This window comes from Salvelinus fontinalis, chromosome 6, assembly GCF_029448725.1.
Source record: "Salvelinus fontinalis isolate EN_2023a chromosome 6, ASM2944872v1, whole genome shotgun sequence".
Classification (NCBI taxonomy): domain Eukaryota; kingdom Metazoa; phylum Chordata; class Actinopteri; order Salmoniformes; family Salmonidae; genus Salvelinus; species Salvelinus fontinalis.
In genome coordinates, this window is record NC_074670.1 from 59,784,048 (window position 1) to 59,807,100 (window position 23,053).

The following is a 23,053-nucleotide window of genomic DNA, read 5'->3' on the forward strand; positions in this document are numbered from 1 at the left end:
ATGCCTTGTAAGTGAATCCATTCATTTTACAATGTTAATTAAATGTCAGTCTTTGATATTGACCATTCTCAGACCAATTCATGCTAGTCTACGTCAACGCATTGCCTAATGTTTGCATGTACACTACCGTTCAAAAGTTTGGGGTCACTTAGAAATGTCCTTGTTTTTGAAAGAAAAGTAAATGTTTTGTCCATTAAAATAACATCAAATTGATCAGAAATACAGTGTAGACATTGTTAATGTTGTAAATGACTATTGTTGCTGGAAATGGCAGATTTTGAACAGAATATCTACATAGGTGTACAGAGGCCCATTATCAGCAACCATCACTCCTGTGTTCCAATGGCACGTTGTGTTAGCTAATCCAAGTTTGTCATTCTTAAAAGGCTAATTGATCATTAGAAAACCCTTTTGCAATTATGTTAGCACAGCTGAAAACTGTTGACTTATTAAAGAAGCAATAAAACTGGCCTTCTTTCGACTAGTTGAGTATCTGGAGCATCAGCATTTGTGAGTTTGATTACAGGCTCAAAATGGCCAGAAACAAAGCACTTTCTTCTGAAACTCATCAGTCTATCCTTGTTCTGAGAAATGAAGGTTATTCCATGCGAGAAATTGCCAAGAAACGAATGAGCTCGTACAACGCTGTGTACTATTCCCTTCACAGAACAGCGCAAACTGGCTCTAACCAGAATAGAAAGAGGAGTGGGAGGCCCCGGTGCACAACTGAATAAGTGGACAAGCACATTAGTGTGTCTAGTTTGAGAAACAAACGTCTCACAAGTCCTCAACTGGCAGCTTCATTAAATAGTACTCGCAAAACACCAGTTCTCAATGTCAACAGTGAAGAGGCGACTCCGGGATGCTGGCCTTCTAGGCAGAGTTGCAAAGAAAAAGCCATGTCTCAGACTGGCCAATAAAAAGAAAACTGGACAGAGGAACTCTGTTGCACCTGCCGAAGTTGCGTTGTCGTCTGACAGGCCAGTTGCACCTGCCGAAGTTGCGTTGTCGTCTGACGGGCCAGTTGCGGCGGCGTCGGACCGGCCAGTTGCACCTGCCGAAGTTGCGTTGTCGTCTGACGGGCCAGTTGCGGCGGCGTCGGACGGGCCAGTTGCACCTGCCGAAGTTGTAAAAAAAAAGCCTCTCTATGGCCAGGGCGTGACATCACGCTGCACGAAAGCCGAAACAACAAAGCACAGGTACTCACAAGACCAACGTGACATGGGAACAATAACCGACCAGACAATGGTGAATAAAGGGCATATATATTCAAGTACTATCAGGGGGGAATGGGAACGAGGTGTGCGTAATGAAACAGTTCAGTAACGCCCAGAGGCCGGTGGCGTAGAACTCCGGAGCTGGTGCACGGAATGAGCAGCAGTACCGGGGGAATCCGTGAGAGTCCCATAGGGCAGCGCACAATTGGCCCAGCGTCGTCCGGGTTTGGCCGGTGTAGGCCGTCGTTGGAAATAAGAATTTGTTCTTAACTGATTTGCCTAGTTAAATAAATAAAAAATATTACTGCCCATTACACGCAGACCCGAGAGCAACTGGGCTCTTTACTAATAGTGTTAAATCCCGGTGCTAGGTTAATGTGAGTTAATGTGTAGTGGGTAACTGTGTAGCTAATTGGCTATGTGTTTGTAGATCGACTGAGGTAAATGAGGCTGGGGTAATTTTTGTTTGTTTTTGCTGTTCTAAAAATATAATTTTATAGTTTAAAATTGTATAGAAATGCAGTAAAAGCACTTGAACCCCTTTGACAATTGACAGCAAGTAGAAGAACAGCAGGGGACCAAGCTTTGAAACCATATCTGCCAGAGGGCCCAATGCTGTTCTGGCCCACCACAGGTATCTGGAACTATCTTTTCCACCTTGTCTCCTAATGTTACTTAGTATCTGCCTCACAGTACCACTAACTCTATTGTTTTGTCACAAACGTTGTATTATAGCCTTCTAATGCAACCAGTAGAAAGCTGACTTGATGAGATGGTGGACTCTGGTGGCCAGTATCTGTGAGTAGAGGACAGCTGAGGATGTAGTATAAACCATAGCCCTGGTGGCCAGTATCTGTGAGTAGAGAACAGCTGAGGCTGTAGTATAAACCATAGCCCTGGTGGCCAGTATCTGTGAGTAGAGAACAACTGAGGGTGTAGTATAAACCATAGCCCTGGTGGCCAGTATATGTGAGTAGAGAACAGCTGAGGGTGTAATATAAACCATAGCCCTGGTGGCCAGTATCTGTGAGTAGAGAACAGCTGAGGATGTAGTATAAACCATAGCCCTGGTGGCCAGTATCTGTGAGTAGAGAACAGCTGAGGCTGTAGTATAAACCATAGCCCTGGTGGCCAGTATCTGTGAGTAGAGAACAGCTGAGGGTGTAGTATAAACCATAGCCCTGGTGGCCAGTATCTGTAAGTAGAGAACAGCTGAGGGTGTAATATAAACTATAGCCCTGGTGGCCAGTATCTGTGAGTAGAGAACAGCTGAGGCTGTAGTATAAACCATAGCCCTGGTGGCCAGTATCTGTGAGTAGAGAACAGCTGAGGATGTAGTATAAACCATAGCCCTGGTGGCCAGTATCTGTGAGTAGAGAACAGCTGAGGGTGTAGTATAAACCATAGCCCTGGTGGCCAGTATCTGTGAGTAGAGAACAGCTGAGGCTGTAGTATAAACCATAGCCCTGGTGGCTAGTATCTGTGAGTAGAGAACAGCTGAGGATGTAGTGTAAACCATAGCCCTGGTGGCCAGTATCTGTGAGTAGAGAACAGCTGAGGGTGTAGCATAAACCATAGACCTAGAAAGAAAACATTAGTTTCAGTTATTATCCATATTGATTCAAATGTGATCCATGACTTGTGTTCTTTGATATCGTGTTCTTGTGACCCACTTGTGTTCTTGTAGAGATGAGACCACTGACATCACACAAACTGTTGACTGAGGACCCCCACTGACATGCAGATAGTACAGCTATGTATTAAGGTGGCCCTACGGGTCTCAGCAGCTTTATATACAGCCTACAGGTATTTCATATGTCTATAATTATCATTTCAAACCAAGTCTCTAATCAACACCTGTCTATATCTCTCACACCAAAGGAGGCCGTTACTTGTGTGCTCATGGGAAATATTGGCATCTATCGGACCATCTTCCCCTCAGGGACAGAAGGTGAATGCAATGCAATGTACAAGTGCTCAGAAACAGCTGCTCATTCTCATCACACTGTCAGGGGTTACTACTGGTGGATATGTAAAAGAATTAGAGTGACATTCAATATAACCACAAGAGGGCGGTATTTTGTCTACTTCTCCCCCAGTAAGGTGATTTATTTTACACAAAGCACTCGGTCTGTCTGAGGACCTGTTCAATGAATACTTTGAAAATGCATTTTTCCTTCTTTGAGGCTCTTGATCTGTTATGACTGTATTGAAAGGTATATGAGGAAACATGTAGTTCCACAGTCACCTATCCAGTTGTGTTAAATCAGTGATTACTTCAAGAGAGGAAGGAAAAATACATGTTTTAAAGCAGGGATCGGCATCTGGCGGTCCTCGGATCAATTCATTACTGTTGAGAGTTGTAATAGTACAATACACAAGGTGCATTTTCAAAATGTAGTTGTGCACCAGCAGATTTTCTCTTGTTATGTCAGTCAATCAGATGGCTAAATTAGTTTAGAGACCAGCTATCTAAACTTGTTATAGTTGAATTACTGGCCGGGGGGGCCCCATTGATTTTGTTAGTCAGTCTCACTCAGATATCCTATTGAAAACTCTCTTTACCCTATGGAAAATGTGTAGAATTGCTGGATTTTTTAAATAAAATTTCAAAATCTCTCTCCGCCCCATGACACAATGTGTAGAATTGCAGCAAACTTGCTTTAAAACTGCATAAAGTTCTCTACACTCCATGGCAAAATGTGTATAATTGCACAAAATGTACTTTAAAAAAATAATTTTTGTCTCCGCTCTCAAGAGGGGAGCCACCAAAATGTTTTACTCGCAATGTGGTGTGGAGTGTATGGATGTGGGTACGCATACCCGTGAGCAACTGCAGCCCCTCATGATGAGTTCAGATTTTTTGTGGCCCCCAACCCCATAAAAGTTGCCCATCCCTGTTTTAAATTATGCAAACAAGCAGTGATTGTAAAGGCTGAATATTCTGAAATAGTTGTAGTTTTCGAAAGATAAGCTTGAAATGGGCTTGGTCTAATTATCTCAACAACCAAAACACATATATACTTTTAGCTTTCTTAATGAATCAGACAATCAACAGTTATTTCTGGTTGTGTATCAAAGTAACAAAATTAGCTGCTCATTGATCCTGTTTTGTAGTATACCCCACAGGGCACGTTAACACTTTTGTTTATCAATGGCTGTAAACATGGAGTTGCTGGGGCGCCGGGCATTGTGGGAAGTGGACCTGAACCACGGCCACAGGGCTTGCCACGGCGTGGAAATGTGCGTATGATGGCTTTACATACATTTATCATTGTTTCTTTTTAGTCTACCATTTAGTACACTCTTAGAAAAGGGTTCCGAAAGGGTTCTTTGGCTGTCCCCATAGGAGAACCCTTTTTGGTTCCAGGTAGAACAATTTTTCGTTCCAAGTAGAACTATTTTTGGTTCCATGTAAAACCCTCTCTGGAAAAGGTTTTACATGGAACCCAAAAGTGTTCTACCTGGAACCAAAAAGGGTTCTTCAAAGGGTTATCCTATGGGGACAGTCAAATAATTGTTTTAGGTTCTAGATGGCACCATTTTAATAAGAGTGTAGTGTTTCATGATACTGTTATTCAGAGTTGTTATGATTTTATTGTAGTCAACGCCCATGTGACATGAAAGAAATGTGTTAATCGTACTTTATAATTTTGCTGTTTTTTCTTTCTCTTGCTTAAGGAATTGCTTTTACAAAAAATCCTCCACTCCACTATTAAAAATATTTGATTAAGATTAGGGTAGCTGTACAGTGTGTTTGGATGTATAACCTTCATTCCATCACAGGGCCTGCTGGCTTTCATAGCATAAACATTCCATTCTAGGAAGGCATGTTCACCTCTATAAGATCTGACCAAATCAAATGTGTTCCTGATTTGGTCAGAAAAGAGCAAACCAATGTCATGTTTCTTCTGGTTGTAAAAGCCTGATTCCTTATCTGTAATGAACATATTGATGCCATAAGGTTTATTTAGATTTGTGGGCTGCCATTTTGACTTGAATGAAAAGGAAGAGAATGGAGATCTATATTTCATGAGCAGATTGTATCTCGTCCAGAACCAGGATATTACAAGGAAAATTACTTTGGGATCCGTATTGAAGATGCTGTTGTCATGGTACCAGCTCATGCTAAGGTAGGTAAACTATACAACTAAAGCTTCTATATTGAACATGTGGAAACATCAGATAAGTGTGGCTAAATACTGATGCATTTTTAACTATGATGGGAATGTATTAAAGCTGTGAAAATACTGTATGCTTGCTATACATAATATGATGTCAATTGTCAGATGTTGCATGTAAAATGCAATGTCAGAGCCCAGATTGTAACGGCTGTCTAATTCCTCCTCCTCGGATGAGGAGAAGGAGTAAGGGACCAAAACTCAGCGTTGTATGCAGACATAACGAAAATGTATTTAAACAAGACGAAACACGAAGAACACTTGAAATGATTACAAAATAACAAACGACGTAGACAGACCTGAACTTGAGAATTTACAATATAACACGAAGAACAGGAACAGACTGACCAAACGAACGAACATGAAACAGTCCCGTGTGGTGCGACAGACACGGAAGACAATCACCCACAAACAAACAGTGAGAACAGCCTACCTTAATATGGTTCTCAATCAGAGGAAACGTCAAACACCTGCCTCTAATTGAGAACCATATCAGGCAACACATTAAACCCAACATAGAAACACATAACATAGAATGCCCACCCCAACTCACGCCCTGACCAACTAAACACATACAAAAACAATGGAAAACAGGTCAGGAACGTGACACAGATGTTGTAAGATCTGGCATGTGTCTGCAATGTAGTCAGCTAGAAACACAGCCAAAGACTGACAATCAATGACTTTCTGCCCTTTGTATTTGTCTCTTGCAGTACGGCCATAATTACCTGACCTTGGAGACCGTGTCATTAGTCCCGTATGACAGGAAGCTGATTGACACCTCCCTCATGAGCCGCAACAGGTAAGAAACACATGGTGTGGTGACACTTTACTTGTACCCTCTGTCCTGAGGTCTTCTTACTCTAATGCCAGCAGATATCATAAAGACATCATCAGCAATCATGATAAAACATCTTCACCTGTCATCACAGCTGGTGTCAGCTTAATGAACATCTGCAATAGCACTGACATTTCATTAAATTGAATTTCCTTTATTACAGTTCATGTGCTATTTATTATGTAGAATCCCAATTGTAAAATGTCAGAAAGGAGTCCATGGAGACTGGGTCAGTGAAATTACTGTGTGTGTGTGTAATTTGACAGAATCTCTGTGATACACATTAGGTCATTATTAGGACTGTATTATAGTATGTAGCTCTAATGACTGAAGATTAAAAAACATTGAAGGGTTATATTGTCTGCGACATCTAGCTAGTAGCTATGAGAGCATGGGGTAAATACACATCAGACTTTCAGATTTACGGGTTGAGATTATTTCCTCAGAAAATCCCCCTCGTAGTTTACAGACAGCTTTCAACACCTGCATGTTTTCTTGAGAAACCATGTATGAACTTCATCAGCAGTAATATTACTTTCTATTTGTTTCAGAGAAAACAAAGCTAGCCATTTCATTTTGTACATGTAATTGAATCTGTAATCTACTAATGTTTACTGCATGTTCAGCCGTGCTTCCCTTTGTAATGCATCTACTGTAAAAACCACAAGACTACTGTAAAAACCATATGACTACTGTAAAAAAAAATATGACCTACTGAAATACTGCTTCTGTGTATGTTACATGTGACATGTGGAATGTGGCATTTATTATAATTATTTTTTTATTTTTTTAATGCGACAAAACAACAACACAGAGTTCCATGTAGACAAACATGCAGTCAATAACACAAAATAAAATAAAAATACAAAGATCTATGTACAGTGTGTGCAAATGTAGAAGAGTAGGGAGGTAGGCAATAAATAGGCCCTAGAGGCGAAAATAATTACAATTTAGCATTAATACTGGAGTGATAGATGTGCAGATGATGATGTGCAAGTAGAGATACTGGGGCGCAAAAGAGCAAGACGGTAAGTAATAATATGGGGATGAGGTAGTCGGGTATGCTATTTACAGATTGACTGTGTACAGGTACAGTGATTGGTAAGCTGCTCAGACAGTTGATGCTTAAAGTTAGAGAGGGAGATATAAGACTCCAGCTTCAGAGATTTTTGCAATTCGTTCCAGTCATTAGCAGCAGAGAACTGAAAGGAAAGGCAGCCAAAGGAAGTGTTGGCTTTGGGGATGACCAGTGCAATATACCTGCTGGAGCGTGTGCTACGGGTGGGTGTTGCTATGGTGACCAGTGAGCTGAGATAAGGTAGGGCTTTATCTAGCAAAGACTTATAGATGACCTGGAGCCAGTGGGTTTGGCGACGGGTATGTAGTGAGGGCCAGCCAACGAGAGCATACAGGTCGCAGTGGTGGGTAGTATATGGGGCTTTGGTGATAAAACAGATGGCACTGTGATAGACTAGATCCAGTAGGCTGAGTAGTGTGTTGGAGGCTATTTTGTAAATTACATTGCTGAAGTCAAGGATCGGTAGGATAGTCAGTTTTACAAGGGTATGTTTGGCAGCATGAGTGAAGGATGCTTTGTTTGCGAAATTAGAAGCCGATTCTAGATTTCATTTTGGATTGGAGATGCTTAATGTGAGTCTGGAAGGAGAGTTTACAGTCTAACCAGACACCTAGGTATTTGTAGTTGTCCAAATATTCTAAGTCAGAACCGTCCAGAGTAGTGATGCTGGACGGGCGGGAGGGTGCTGGCAGCAATCGGTTGAAGAGCATGCACTTAGTTTCACTAGCATTTAAAGTAGTTGGAGGCCACGGAAGGAGTGTTGTATGGCACTGAAGCTCGTTTGGAGGTTTGTTAGCACAGTGTCCAAAGAAGGGCCAGATGTATACAGAATGGTGTCGTCTGCGTAGAGGTGGATCAGAGAGTCACTAGCAGAAAGAGCGACATTATTGATATATACAGAGAAAAGAGTCGGCCCGAGAATTTAACCCTGTGGCACCCCCATAGAGACTGCCAGAGGTCCGGACAACAGGCCCTCCGATGTGACACACTGAACTCTATCTGAGAAGTAGTTGGTGAACCAGGCGAGGCAGTCATTTGAGAAGCCAAGGCTATTGAGTCTGCTGATAAGAATGCGGTGATTGACAGAGTCGAAAGCCTTGGCCAGGTCGATGAAGATGGCTGCACAATAATGTCTTTTATCGATGGCGGTTATGATATTGTTTAGGACCTTGAGCGTGGCTGAGGTGCACCCATGACCAGCTCGGAAACCAGATTGCATAATGGAGAAGGTACGGTGGGATTTGAAATGGTCGGTGATCTGTTTATTAACTTGGCTTTCGAAGATTTTAGAAAGGTAGGGCAGGATGGATATATGTCTATAACAGTTTGGGTCTAGAGTGTCTCCCCCTTTGAAGAGGGGATGACGGTGGGGACGACCACGGCAGCTTTCCAATCTTATGGGATCTCTGATGATACCAATGAGAGGTTGAATAGGCTAGTGGCATGTGAGATGTGGAATGTAATATGTGGCATGTGGCATGTGGTATGTGATATGTGGCATGTGATATGTGACATGTGGTATGTGACATGTGTGCGTGTGTGCATGTGTGTGCGTGCCAGTCTACTGTGGTGTGTGGCACTGGGTTGCTGCTCACGTGTGTGTCCCTCACATTGTTCCCTCTCCCCTTCAGCTGCAGTGGCTGGATATGTACTACCTGACCATATGAAGCTGATGGGGGCTGAGATGGACTGGCAGGGCAAGGAAAAGGTTAAGGAGTGGATGCTGAAACACACAGAACCAATCTAAAGCTCCACGGCCTCTGCTGCCGTCTCCTTGCCTGTAGTCAGTGTGGATTTGTAGTTTATTAATTGAGAACTATTTTAAAGCTTCTGATTACCATTTGTTAACCAGCCTGTTGTCCACTACTTACTGTCTGTGTTTGCTTTGATTGCATATCAAACATACTTTGTCCCTGAAGAAAAAGTGGAACCAAACAAACTCAATATAGCACAAGATGTCCATGATGACAAGGTGAATGTCGTAGTGTAATCTGTGCTTGTTAGCACTTTGTAAGGGACAGATAATGGGGTTCATCATCACACTCTTGAGTGTTAATCAATGTCTCTAAAAGCAGCCACTGTCACTGTCTGATATGAGTAACCCCCCAGCTCTAGAGGTTCGTCTAGCTGTGCCATGTGAAGAACTACTGCCAGGGAGACGGGGGCCATTGCATGACAACAGATCTGTCAGAGCTGCAGGAAGGTGTGAATGTGGGTTTTTCTGAGACGTCTGCCCTGTTGCATGCTTTTGTTTGACGTGCAAAAAAACTTGTTTTCACAAGAAGAGAAAGATAGCTTTGCTCTGTTGTTTAGGGGTTTCCATTGTTGGTGTTAGATGACACTGTCCCATGAACACTCTGTGTGTTTCAAGTGGTTGGGTCTGTTGCTAGAGGTCATTGGAGAAAGAGGAACAATGCAATGACTAATTGATGTTGAAAATATGAGCTCATTGTCTCTGTGTGAGTAAAGCACTCCCTAGGGCATGAATATAGTTATAGTGAATGCACTGTCTCAACGGTCACATAGTGACCATGTCCCAAAATGAAGAGTATAGTTGTATACTGTGTATCTTCTTGAATAGCTACTGTTTGTTCTTTCAGTTAAACCAGTATATATTATGCTGAATATTGTTTATTTATCCTTTTGTTCCTCAAACTTTTGTACAAACACACAAACATCTCAAACATGTTGGCAACCTTCCATTCGAATGAAGAGAAAACGAAACTGGGGCATTCTCTTGTCATGTGGTTTACCAACCCTCCAAAATAACGGGCTACATTACCAACCCTCCAAAATAACAGGCTACATGTAACACACGTCGACTTCCTGTTTTGTCTGTTTCCACTTGGTAGGCATCCTAATGGTTGTTTTGTCCAACATGCAAGGTACACACGCAAATGTATACACATTTTCTTTATCCTCCATCGGTTATTTTTGGGTTGTTATTGGATCAAGGAAGAAGATGTTCTTGAACATTGATTTAGGACCATATTACCCTGTCCTTCAATCCTAACCTTAACCATTATAGGGATAGAAAATACCAAACCCTGTATCAGTGGCTGAGGACAACTGATCCTGCAACTCAAATGGATGGCCATGATTTGACAGACCTCTCTCCCTACAGAGCAGTCACATTGTATACCTCATCAAGAATCAACATGGATGTGTTTCTGGTCGAGTAGGCTGTGTGATTCTGCTGTGGCAGGGATTTGCACCAGCCCGGCGGCTTCAGTTTCTAAATGTGTCATCTCTTGAAGGCTTTCACTTCCAAGGTTCAGGTCTGCTTTGACAGAAATACTGTGGGTGTTTTTGTAAAGCTGACTCAGTGCTGGAACTCCTAACCAGCACCTCTATCCTGTGTGGCTCAGTTGGTAGAGCATGGTGCATTCAATGCCAGGGTTGTGGGTTTGATTCCCACGGGGGACCAGTAGCAAATAATGTATGCACTCACTACTCTAAGTTACTCTGGATAAGAACGTCTGATCAAATGACAACAAACAAAAATATATATATCAACACAACCTCAACCAGCACCTCTATATCAACACTACTCATCTTCTTCTGGCCAGAGATTGGGATGACCAAACTGTCCAACTAAGTACGGTAGATGTAGTCATTGTAACAGTGTTGTCCAACAAGTGAATATAACTTTGAACACTCTAATGATGGTGGGAGATAGAATGGGTGGCAGCTTTCAAGACAGAATGGGATTTTACTCCTGGACAGTACTGTATGTTAGGGTATGGTTTTACTCCTGGACAGTACTGCATGTTAGGGTAGGGTTATACTTCTGGACAGTACTGTATGTTAGGGTAGGGTTTTACTCCTGGACAGTACTGTATGTTAGGGTAGGGTTTTACTTCTGGACAGTACTGTATGTTAGGGTAGGGTTTTACTCCTGGACAGTACTGTATGTTAGGGTAGGGTTTTACTCCTGGACAGTACTGTATGTTAGGGTAGGGTTTTACTCCTGGACAGTACTGTATGTTAGGGTAGGGTTTTACTTCTGGACAGTACTGTATGTTAGGGTAGGGTTTTACTCCTGGACAGTACTGTATGTTAGGGTAGGGTTTTACTCCTGGACAGTACTGTATGTTAGGGTAGGGTTTTACTCCTGGACAGTACTGTATGTTAGGGTAGGGTTTTACTCCTGGACAGTACTGTATGTTAGGGTAGGGTTTTACTCCTGGACAGTACTGTATGTTAGGGTAGGGTTTTACTCCTGGACAGTACTGTATGTTAGGGTAGGGTTTTACTCCTGGACAGTACTGTATGTTAGGGTAGGGTTTTACTTCTGGACAGTACTGTTTTCAGGACTGTAGGGTGAGTTTTACTCCTGGACAGTACTGTATGTTAGGGTAGGGTGTTACTCCTGGACAGTACTGTATGTTAGGGTAGGGTTTTACTCCTGGACAGTACTGTATGTCAGGGTAGGGTTTTACTCCTGGACAGTACTGTATGTTAGGGTAGGGTTTGACTCCTGGACAGTACTCTTTTTCAGGATCTGTAGGGTGGGGTTTTACTCCTGCCCAGTATAGTAGTTCAATATAGTATGTTAAGTCTAAGAGGAAAACCTCTACTCCTTTTATACACACTGTATAAACAGTCAGGTCCATAAATATTTGGACATTGACCAAGTTATTATTATTTTAGCTGTTTACTAGCATATTGGAGCTGATGAATATGAGTGTCACGCCCTGACCGTAGAGATCTTTTTACGTCTCTATTTTGGTCTATGTTTTGTATTTCTTTGGTTTTGGCCGGGTGTGGTTCTCAATCAGAGGCAGCTGTCTATCGTTGTCTCTGATTGAGAACCATACTTAGGTAGCTTTTCCACGCCGATGCTTTGTGGGTAGTTGTTTTCTGTTTTGTGTTTCTGCACCTGACAGAACTGTTTCGGTTTCGTTCGTTCTCTTTGTTGTTTCGTTATTTAGTGTTAAGTTTTATTAAGAAATCATGAACACGTACCACGCTGCGCTTTGGTCCACTCCTTCTTCAACAGATGATCGTTACAATGAGGGTATTTACATCAAAATCAGGTGAACGTGTAGGAATTACAACACTTTTTATATGTGCCCCCTCCCCTTTTTTAAGGGACCAAAAGTAATTGGGCAATTGGCTGCTCAACTGTCCCATGGCCAGGTGTATGTTATTCCCTCGTTATACAACGGGTGGTTCTAATCTTGAATGCCGATTGGTTAAAACCGCATTCCAGCCGGTGTTTATTTCACAAGTTACCACCGGCTAAATCTATGACGTTCTCACTGCGCAGTACACTGTCTCATCAGCCCAGCCAGGCAATGTATACAGTTGATCTCCACTATAAAAAGCATCTAGACATTATCTCCCATTTCTTTTAGACTAGCATTTGGTTTTCTACAGCAGAGATTTGTATAAACCATGCTGTCTGTCTCTCCAACCTTTTCAATATTGTTTCAATATTGAATTGCGATCTCCACGGTCGAATATAAAGTAAATGTGTCCCAACGACACTTACATCATTTTTAGTTGGTTGTCATAGCAAATAAAATTCAGTTGACTGGCTAAATTGATACTTTGTTGTGAAAACTAAAATGGATGAGTGGAACATTTATTTTGATCTTTTCGGCGGCATGACTATGGATGAATGGGGAAAAGAGAGAGCAATAATACCCAGGCAACAAGATTTGTAGGATACTGCGTTGAGCGGCCTAAAGAAGCAAAAAAACAAAGAAAGAAAAAAACACAGTTAAGAATACAAACTGGGCTTTGCGTTGCTTCGAGGGCTGGCCAGCAGAGAATAGAAAAATTGTTGACTTTAAAGTTTATCATCCTTCTCGAAAGTTTTATGGAAATGTGCCAAATGGGAAGGGGGAGCAGTACAGCACAAGTAGCTACCTGGCACTCCGCAGTGGGCTCAACCGGTTTCTAAATGACCCACCCATCGGTCGAAGCTGGTGCCATATGAAGGACACTGAATTTACCACCTCAAATCATATATTTCTGGGCAACATCAAACAGCTAAGGTGGCAAGGAAAATATATCACTAACAGCCACCCTCCCATCCCCGATAAGGACATGGCTCAGATACGCCACTCATGCATATAACGAGGCCACAAAGAATCCTCTGGACCCAAGGGAGACACCCCTGCCAATATATCTAACAACCACTGGCTTCTCGGGCATTATCACTTAAGTCAGCTGTGGTGGATAACAAAGAAAATGTGTAGTTTTAATGTATAAAAATCAGCTCAAATGAATGTCATTGATTGTTTTTTTTTGTCTGAACAGTGTCCTGACGAGAGCACATTTTTTCTGCCAGGCAAAGTTGTTGGATGTATCCAAATACATCTTAACTAGAAACCAGTTTATGTAAATTAAGCTACTTTGCTGTTATTCTGGCTTTTTGACGTGACTGTAAATTAGCCATAGCTGGCTAGCTAGCAAGCAAGGGATAAGAACGTTGGCAGTCAGTTTGCCAACGGAACATTTAGAACGAACAACAGGGTCGCATCCATAGATACGGAACAAAAAGAACGTCTCTAGCATCCCTAGATTTGTGTCGGGGCTATATCTTGTGGAAGGATGAAATAGTACCAATAAATTAATCAAAATAACGTTTTTAATGAAAATATGTCAATCATTATTTGATTATGTTGGTAACCTGTTGTATAAAAGTGACAATGTCCTTGAAGCCGGTGTATGTTAGATATGTTGACACGGTTTAACAACACACATGCCAATATATTCAACAAACACCGGCTTCTCGGCATTATCACTTAATTAGTTAATTTACAAGTAAGCAGATAAAAGGTCTAAAGTTGATTTGCATTTGGAATCTGTTGCTGTTAACCCTCAATATGAAGTTCAAAGAGCTGTCACTTCCAGTGATGCAAGCCATCATTCGGCTGAAAAATCAAAACAAACCCATCAGAGATAGCAAAAACATTGTGTGGCCAAATCAACTATTTGGTACATTCTTAACCAGAGAAAAAACGTACTGGTGAGCTCAGGAATATCAAAAGGCCTGGAAGACCACGGAAAACAGCTGTGGTGCATGACAGAATAATCTTTTCCCTGGTGAAGAAAAATCCTTTCACAACAGTTGGCCGGTTCAAGAACACCTCCAGGAGGTAAACTCAGCAAAAAAAGACACGTACTCTCACTGTCAACTGCGTTTATTTTCAGCAAACTTAACATGTGTAAATATTTGTATGAACATAACAAAATTCAACAACAGAGACATAAACTGAACAAGTTCCACAGACATGTGACTAACAGAAATGGAATAATGTGTCCCTGAACAAAGGGGTGGGGTCAAAATCAAAATTAAAAGTCAGTATCTGGTGTGGCCACCAACTGCGTTAAGTACTGCAGTGCATCTCCTCCTCATGGACTGCACCAGATTAGCCAGTTCTTCCTCCGAGATGTTACCCCACTCTTCCACCAAGGCATCTGCAAGTTCCCGGACATTTCTGGGGGAATGGCCCTAGCCCTCACCCTCCGATCCAACAGGTACCAGACAATGGGATTGAGATCCGGACTCATCGCTGGCCATGGCAGACCACTGACATTCCCACCTTGCAGGAAATCATGCACAGAACGAACAGTATGGCTGGTGGCATTGTCATGCTGGAGGGTTATGTCAGGATGAGCCTGCAGGAAGGGTACCACATGAGGGAGGAGGATGTCTTCCCTGTAATGCACAGCGTTGAGATTGCCTGCAATGACAACAAGCTCAGTCCGATGATGCTGTGACACACCGCCCCAGACCATGATGGACCCTCTACCTCCAAATCGATCCCGCTCCAGAGTACAGGCCTCGGTGTAACGCTCATTCCTTCGACGATACACGCGAATCTGACCATCACCCCTGGTGAGACAAAACCGCGACTCGTCAGTGAAGAGCATTTTTTGCCAGTCCTGTCTGGGCCAGCGACGGGAGGTTTGTGCCCATAGCCAACGTTGTTGCCGGTGATGTCTGGTGAGGACCTGCCTTACAACAGGCCTACAGGCCCTCAGTCCAACCTCTCTCAGCCTATTGCGGACAGTCTGAGCATTGATGGAGGGATTGTGTGTTCCTGGTGTAACTCGGGCAGTTGTTGTTGCCATCCTGTACCTGTCCCACAGGTGTGATGTTCGGATGTACCGATCCTGTGCAGGTGTTGTTACACGCGGTCTGCCACTGCGAGGACGATCAGCTGCCCATCCTGTCTCCCTGTAGTGCTGTCTTAGGCGTCTCACAGTACAGACATTGCAATTTATTGCCCTGGCCACATCTGCAGTCCTCATGCCTCCTCGCAGCATGCCTAAGGCACGTTTACGCAGATGAGCAGGGACCCTGGGCATCTTTCTTTTGGTGTTTTTCAGAGTCAGTAGAAAGGCCTATTTAGTATCCTACGTTTTCATAACTGTGACCTTAATTGCCTACCGTTTGTAAGCTGTTTGTGTCTTAATGACCATTCCACAGGTGCACGTTCATTAATTGTTTATGGTTCATTTAACAAGCATGGGAAACTGTGTTTAAACCCTTTACAATGAACATCTGTGAAGTTATTTGGATTTTTACAAATTATCTTTGAAAGACAGGGTCCTGAAAGAGGGATGTTTTTTTTTGCTGAGTTTAGGTGTATCTGTGTCAAAGTCAACAATCAAGAGAAAACTTCCCCAGAGTAAATACAGAGGGTTTACCACAAGATGTAAACCATTGGTAAGCCTCAAAAACAGGAATAACAGATTATAGTTTGCCAAAAAACATCTGAATAAGTCTACAGTTCTGGAACAACATCCTATGGACAGATGAGACAAAGATTAACTTGTACCAGCATGATGGGAAGAGAAGAGTATGGAGAAGGGAAGGAACTGCTCATGATCCGAAGCATACCACATCATCTGTGAAGCATGGTGGAGGTAGTGTTATGTTGTGGGCATGTATGGCTGCCAATGGAACTGGTTCCCTTGTATTTATTGATGCTGTGACTGCTGACAAAAGCAGCAGGATAAATTCTGAAGTGTTTAGGGCTATATTATCTGCACAGATTCAGCCAAATGCTTCAAAACTCATTGGACGGCGCTTCACAGTGCAGATGGACAGTGACCCGATGCATACTGTGAAAGCAACCCAATACCTTTTTAAGTCAAAGAAGTGGAATGTTCTGCAATGGCTAAGTCAATCACCTGACCTGAATACAATTGAGCGTGCATTTCACTTGCTGAAGGCAAAACGCCTCAAGAACAAGCAGGAACTGAAGACAGCTGCAGTAAAGGCCTGGCAGAGCATCACCAGGGAAGAAACCCAGCTTCTGGTGATGTCTATGAGTTCCAGACTTCAGGCATTCATTGACTGCAAATTATTATGCAACCAAGTATTAAAACTCACAATTTAATTGATGATCAAATAAAATAAAATACAATTTTATTGGTCACATACACATGGTTAGCAGATGTTAATGCGAGTGTAGCGAAATGCTTGTGCTTCTAGTTCCAACAGTGCAGCAATATCTAACAAATAATCTAACAATTCTCAACAACTACCTAATACACACATATCTAACAAGTAATCTAACAATTGCTCAACAACTACCGAATGAGAATATGTACATATAAATATATGGATGAGCGATGGCCGAGCGGCATAGGCAAGGTGCATCAGATGGTATAAAATACAGTATATACACATGTTATATGAGTGTCAGTAAGTGTCCATGATTTATTCTGAATGTATTGATGGAGATAAAACTGTCCAGTTTGAATGTTTTTTGCAGCTCGTTCCAGTCACCAGCTGCTGCGAACTGAATAGAGGAGCGACCCAGGGATGTGTTCTTTGGAGACTTTTAACAGAATGTGACTGGCAGAACATGCGAAGATGATTCCTTTCTCCCACTCTGATAGATGGGATTTTTTTCTTGTTTTGTAATAGGCAAATATAGACCAGCATGAGAGGAAGGCATTCACTAGTTCTGCATTTTTGTCACGGCAGGACATGCATTTTTACAAGAAAATGTATTTTTTTAATAATGGTCATCTCTGTTTTATATTAACTATCCCCTATGTTAGAGAAATTAGATTAGATACATTACTTTTTCTGAATAGATCTACCATTACTCTTTGTGAACTTAGAGATGAATCATCTCTTTCACCAGCGGTGTAGAACCAAAAATCCTAGGACAGAAAGGTATTCAGAAAAGAAAAATTACAAAAATTTAAAATACAAGCAAAGTTGAGTTTCTCTGGCAAACTCAAACCAAAGTGCCTACATAAGTCTGCTTCTCCATTTCCTGTGTGGTCATGTGACTTCCTCTCAGTGTCTGGCTCCACTCTGTCAAACAGGAAGTCACTCTTTTTGTCTCTACTGTTTTGTCCTCTAGCAGTGACAACAGAGTGATAGGAGCCGCTGAAGTCCGCATTGGTACCCGTCTCTCCACTTTTAACCACAAAGAATTGCAGGAGGAACCATAGAGGAACAATGTTACGGCGAAAACCTTCCAACGCCTCAGAGAAGGAGCAGGTGCTGGAAAAGGTGCAGAAGAAGAAGGTGAGGAGGTTTGGGTTGTCTGTGTCTTTCTGTGAGTGATGATGATACTTAGTGCAATGACAAGAGGAGAAGGGCTGTGTGCACACTGCAAAAAGGGCTTTGGACTCAGATGTCTATCAAAAACGCATAGACCTATTTATTTGTCCAAATGAGAAGTGAACAAGTTAAATAAGTACATTGTGTGAAAAGATGTGATGGAACAAGATAGAGCAACGCAAAGTGTCCATCTTGCTGATGAATGAACACGGCGTGTAGAGAAGAGTGCTACTTTCTCTGGTTCATCCCATTATACTGGACTAACCCCAACATTGAGATACACCTCTTAGCCTATTGCCTATATGGGCTGCAAAGACTGACAGGATGTTCTACACAGGCTTAGAAGAAGAAACCTTTGTGTTGACCTGAAAAAAACATTCTAAAACCTGGAACTGAAATAGGATGGAAGCCTTGGTTGTCAGGGTTAAAAACATGAAGTAATGCTTCTCACGGCACAACACGTTAGTTCCTCTAATATTGCTGTATGATTCATTGCTTTTGGCCTTGGACATAGAAGCTAAGTTCAGTTTGAGTCAGAGTTTTGTGGCTTCATGCTCTAAAGCTCTACTGGCTTGGTTGGGTAACAGCTAACCTCCTACGCTTAACCAGGGCCCTTGTTTTCCATCCGCAACCCATGTTCCACGCTCCTATCCAGGTTTCATTATAACACACCTCATTGCTCCTCCTCACCACCACATGCGATAGTTCGCAATTATAATCAGTACTGGATGAAAAAGGTCAAAACTGTATAGACACAGGAGCAGAGATACTGTAGAGTCAATATACCTGAAACATGGGCTTCAGTGGGTTTTGAGGCCTGAGAAGGCAAATGATTTGCTCCTCAGCAAGATCACCTAATGGGTATTAGATTATACTAATGCCTATTACTATAAACTTAAAACTCTCTTCTCTGAGTGGTTGTTCCCCTCCTTTAGTTCAGTGGTTTGATTAGTATGTAGTCTTCTCACAGCCACCAAGGCTGTCTAGACATCTACAGCGAGTAGCTGCCAACAGTTGGCCAACATGTACCCACTTCCTGTGGGTTTTAACTGGGGGCAAGAAGGCGAGGTGAAGATAGGCCATGGCCTCATGTGGAAAGTAATGGCTGCATATCTCTACAGGGAACTGCAACAATGAGAAAGGTTAGACAGCAACAATAGTTGTGGCACTGATTCTAAGTACAGTATCAAATTGAGACCAAATCATATGTGTAATTACTCCAAGTTGCAGTATACAGTTGGGAATATTTTTTATTCATAACTGAAGTGTAGAATCAGAGATGTCAAGGTAAAGGCAAAAGAAGAGGTTTATTGAAATGCATTGGAGAGATTAGAGGTAGAGGCATAGAGCAAATAAAAGCATACTAGGCTCCAACACAGACTAGGCTCCAACACAGACTAGGCTCCAACACAGACTAGGCTCCAACACAGACTAGGCTCCAACACAGACTAGGCTCCAACACAGACTAGGCTCCAACACAGTATACCTGACTTCAGCTTTTATCTTTGCCATATAACGGTTGTTTGATAATTTGGGAACAGTATTCCATAATGTTATCGATCTGTGTCTAGGCTATTTATATCTGCGTAGGCAGTGTCTCATTCTACATATCCCATAATATATAACTACATATCCCATAATATATAACTACATATCCCATGACGACCAGCCGAGCTAGCATTATGACTAAGCCTGTGTGATGTAGAGCTGTATTCTGTGAATCTCTACAGATAAGGACATGATACCAGGTATAGTGAAACATCAGTGTGATAGGTGCGATCTCAGGACGCAAACAATAGACTAGACGTCTGTCTCTCTCTCTCTCTGCACACAGCTCTTTCAAATGTTTTGAGGACGAATGTTCAGATACAATTAGTTGGATCTAGGCTCTACATAATATAAGAGGAAATGTTTTTGTTAAGTTCTCATTTAATAAACCTGATGAAACAGAGTTTGTGTTGTTGCTACAAAAATGTAAAATATTGTCATTACTGTAAGTGGTTAACAGTAGGCCTAAGCAGTAACCCAGGCCTAAACCCCCAAACGAAGTCTAAACTGTAACACAGGCCTAAACCTCTAAAGAGGCCTAAATAGTAACCCAGGCCTAAACGGCAAAAAGGCCTAAACCCCTAGAGAGCGGTGACAGTAACCCAGGTCACAGTGACATTTTGGCTCTGTATTTTAGATATCATGCCGATGTTCTATCTTTTCCTGGCTCATTGCCTCTTATCACAACTGTCTCTGTGACGTTTACTAGAAGAACTCTCTGGGTGCCAAAATATCTTTGATTAAATGTTTTGGGCTTAAGACTTTAAGACGTGACCTGTATGTTGAGAGGGTCTTCTGTGACTCAAATGTGTATTTCTCTGGGGGTCCTCTACATGAGTCCTCTGTGTATTTCTCTCTGTCTCCACAGCTCACCCTGCAGAGGTCCAGCAGCTTCAAGGACTTCATGAAGCCCAAGTCCCCTGTAGTGCTGGACAAGGAGTTAAATTTGGACTACACAGTAAGTTTACAGTGTGACTGACTGGTTTTGAATCCGGGTCTCCACTATGCTGTGTCAGCACGCCGAGCTAAAGCCTAGGCATTACCTTGGGAAGCTAATGCAATTCTTCAGGGCTCAGACAAGGTTATTCATCACACGAGCATGGTTCACCAAACTACCTTTGTTACAAACAAAAGCCTCTGTTGTCTTCCGTTAGCAGCCAAACGTAATCACAGAGTTCCATCAGGTAACAGTTTAATACCAACCATTGATTATAGAAACACATAGTTTGTTTCAGTCTCTCTGTTTACTGAAATTCTAAGTGGTTGTTCCTCGACAGGGAACATACTGCTTTCATCCATACCCACATTCACCACACATTGTCTATTTAATGAACACAAAGGGCAAACTCATGAAAGTGTTTGAATCTTTAACCATGAAGGAAGTTTGCAGTTTATACTTCCCAAAATTGCCCAAAACAAAGACCTGTCAAACAACCAATAGCCAAGTTCTGTACTTCTTCACTTTCACATTGATGACAATAACATCAAACTGAAATAGACAACACTGTTATTTTGCTACTGTAGTTTTACAAACCGTATGACTGGAAGTTAGAAGACAGAGACAGAAGTTAGGAAGAAGTTTTCAACAAGGAGAGGTAGTTCACAGAGGATGAAGCTTAGAATTGTGTGTAAACGTCGAGAGACAGGACAGAAATAAACAAGCAGGATGTCCTCTGTGAAGTCAAGCAGAGAACTTACGGCTGCTGTCTTCGAGACAGTCTGGTTCTTCACAGTGGGATCCATTCACTACAGCTAATGACATCTCCAGAATCTATCGGTGCCATTAACTGTGAGGGACCTGGTTTAATAATGAGCTATCGACCCACGTGCTGCTCCTATGATTTTGTTTGGGGATTGTCCTGTCTTTCTGTGCACAAGCATGTATAGTTTGTGTGTTTGTGTGCATGCGCTCGTGTGTGTGTAAAAATGCATGCCAGCATGAGAGAGTATGTCTCTATTTGTTCTATGTATGTGAGAAATCTGTAGTATTTGTTTACAGCACATGTGGTCTGTTGTGCTGAAGTTGGGGCTGAAGGCTTCCATGTTAACTACACAGCCGTACTGTCTGACTGTAGCCCTGTGAGGGGGAGTTAGTATAATTCACTGTGGTGCTGACTGTACCATGCTCTGCTCTGTTATGTTCTGTTCTGTTCTGTTCTACACGGCTCTACTCTGCTCTGTTCTACACGGCTCTAATCTGCTCTGTTATGCTCTAATCTGTTCTGCTCTACTCTGCTCTGTTCTGCTCTGCTCTACTCTGTTCTGCTCTACTCTGTTCTGCTCTACTCTGTTCTGTTCTACTCTGTTCTGTTCTGTTATGCTCTGCTCTACTCTGTTCTACTCCACTCTGTTCTGTTATGCTCTGCTCTACTCTGTTCTGTTCTACTCTGTTCTGTTCTACTCTGTTCTGTTCTACTCTGTTCTGTTCTACTCTACTCTGTTCTGTTATGCTCTGCTCTACTCTGTTCTGTTCTACTCTGTTCTACTCTACTCTGTTCTGTTCTTCTCTACTCTGTTCTGCTCTACTCTGTTCTGTTCTGCTCTACTCTGTTCTGCTCTACTCTGTTCTGTTCTGCTCTATTCTGTTCTGTTCTGAGCTACTCTGTTCTGTTCTGAGCTACTCTGTTCTGTTCTACTCTACTCTGTTCTGTTCTACTCTACTCTGTTCTGTTCTACTCTACTCTGTTCTGTTCTACTATACTCTGTTCTGTTCTGCTCTACTCTGTTCTGTTCGACTCTACTCTGTTCTGTTCGACTCTGTTTTACTCTGTTCTGTTCGACTCTGTTCTACTCTGTTCTGTTCTACTCTACTCTGTTCTGCTCTGTTCTACTCTACTCTACTCTGTTCTGTTCTACTCTGTTCTGTTCTACTCTGCTCTGTTATGCTCTACTCTGTTCTGTTCTGCTCTGCTCTGTTATGCTCTACTCTGTTCTGCTCTGCTCTGTTCTGCTCTACTCTGTTCTGCTCTACTCTGTTCTGTTCTACTCTGTTCTGTTCTACTCTGTTCTGTTCTGTTATGCTCTGCTCTACTCTGTTCTACTCTACTCTGTTCTGTTATGCTCTGCTCTACTCTGTTCTGTTCTACTCTGTTCTGTTCTACTCTACTCTGTTCTGTTATGCTCTGCTCTACTCTGTTCTGTTCTACTCTGTTCTACTCTGTTCTGTTCTTCTCTACTCTGTTCTGCTCTACTCTGTTCTGCTCTACTCTGTTCTGTTCTGCTCTACTCTGTTCTGTTCTGCTCTATTCTGTTCTGTTCTGAGCTACTCTGTTCTGTTCTACTCTACTCTGTTCTGTTCTACTCTGTTCTGTTCTACTCTACTCTGTTCTGTTCTACTCTACTCTGTTCTGTTCTGCTCTACTCTGTTCTGTTCTGCTCTACTCTGTTCTGTTCGACTCTGTTTTACTCTGTTCTGTTCGACTCTGTTTTACTCTGTTCTGTTCGACTCTGTTCTGTTCTGTTCTACTCTACTCTGTTCTGTTCTGCTCTGTTCTACTCTACTCTACTCTGTTCTGTTCTACTCTGTTCTGTTCTACTCTGCTCTGTTATGCTCTACTCTGTTCTGTTCTGCTCTGCTCTGTTATGCTCTACTCTGTTCTGTTCTGCTCTGCTCTGTTCGACTCTGTTCTGTTCGACTCTGTT

The 23,053-nt window shown here is 42.3% G+C and overlaps 1 protein-coding gene across 1 annotated transcript in view; it reads left to right on the forward strand.

The window, feature by feature from the left end:
- Positions 1-17,595: 17,595 nt before the first annotated feature.
- Positions 17,596-23,053, forward strand: part of LOC129858224 (SAM and SH3 domain-containing protein 3-like) — a 14,467-nt gene continuing 9,009 nt past the window's right edge. Inside the window, exons 1-2 of the mRNA XM_055927274.1 lie at positions 17,596-17,827; positions 20,280-20,369. Coding sequence (XP_055783249.1) covers positions 17,759-17,827; positions 20,280-20,369 — 159 coding nt within the window. The 5' untranslated portion in view covers positions 17,596-17,758. The remainder of the gene's footprint in view (positions 17,828-20,279; positions 20,370-23,053) is intronic.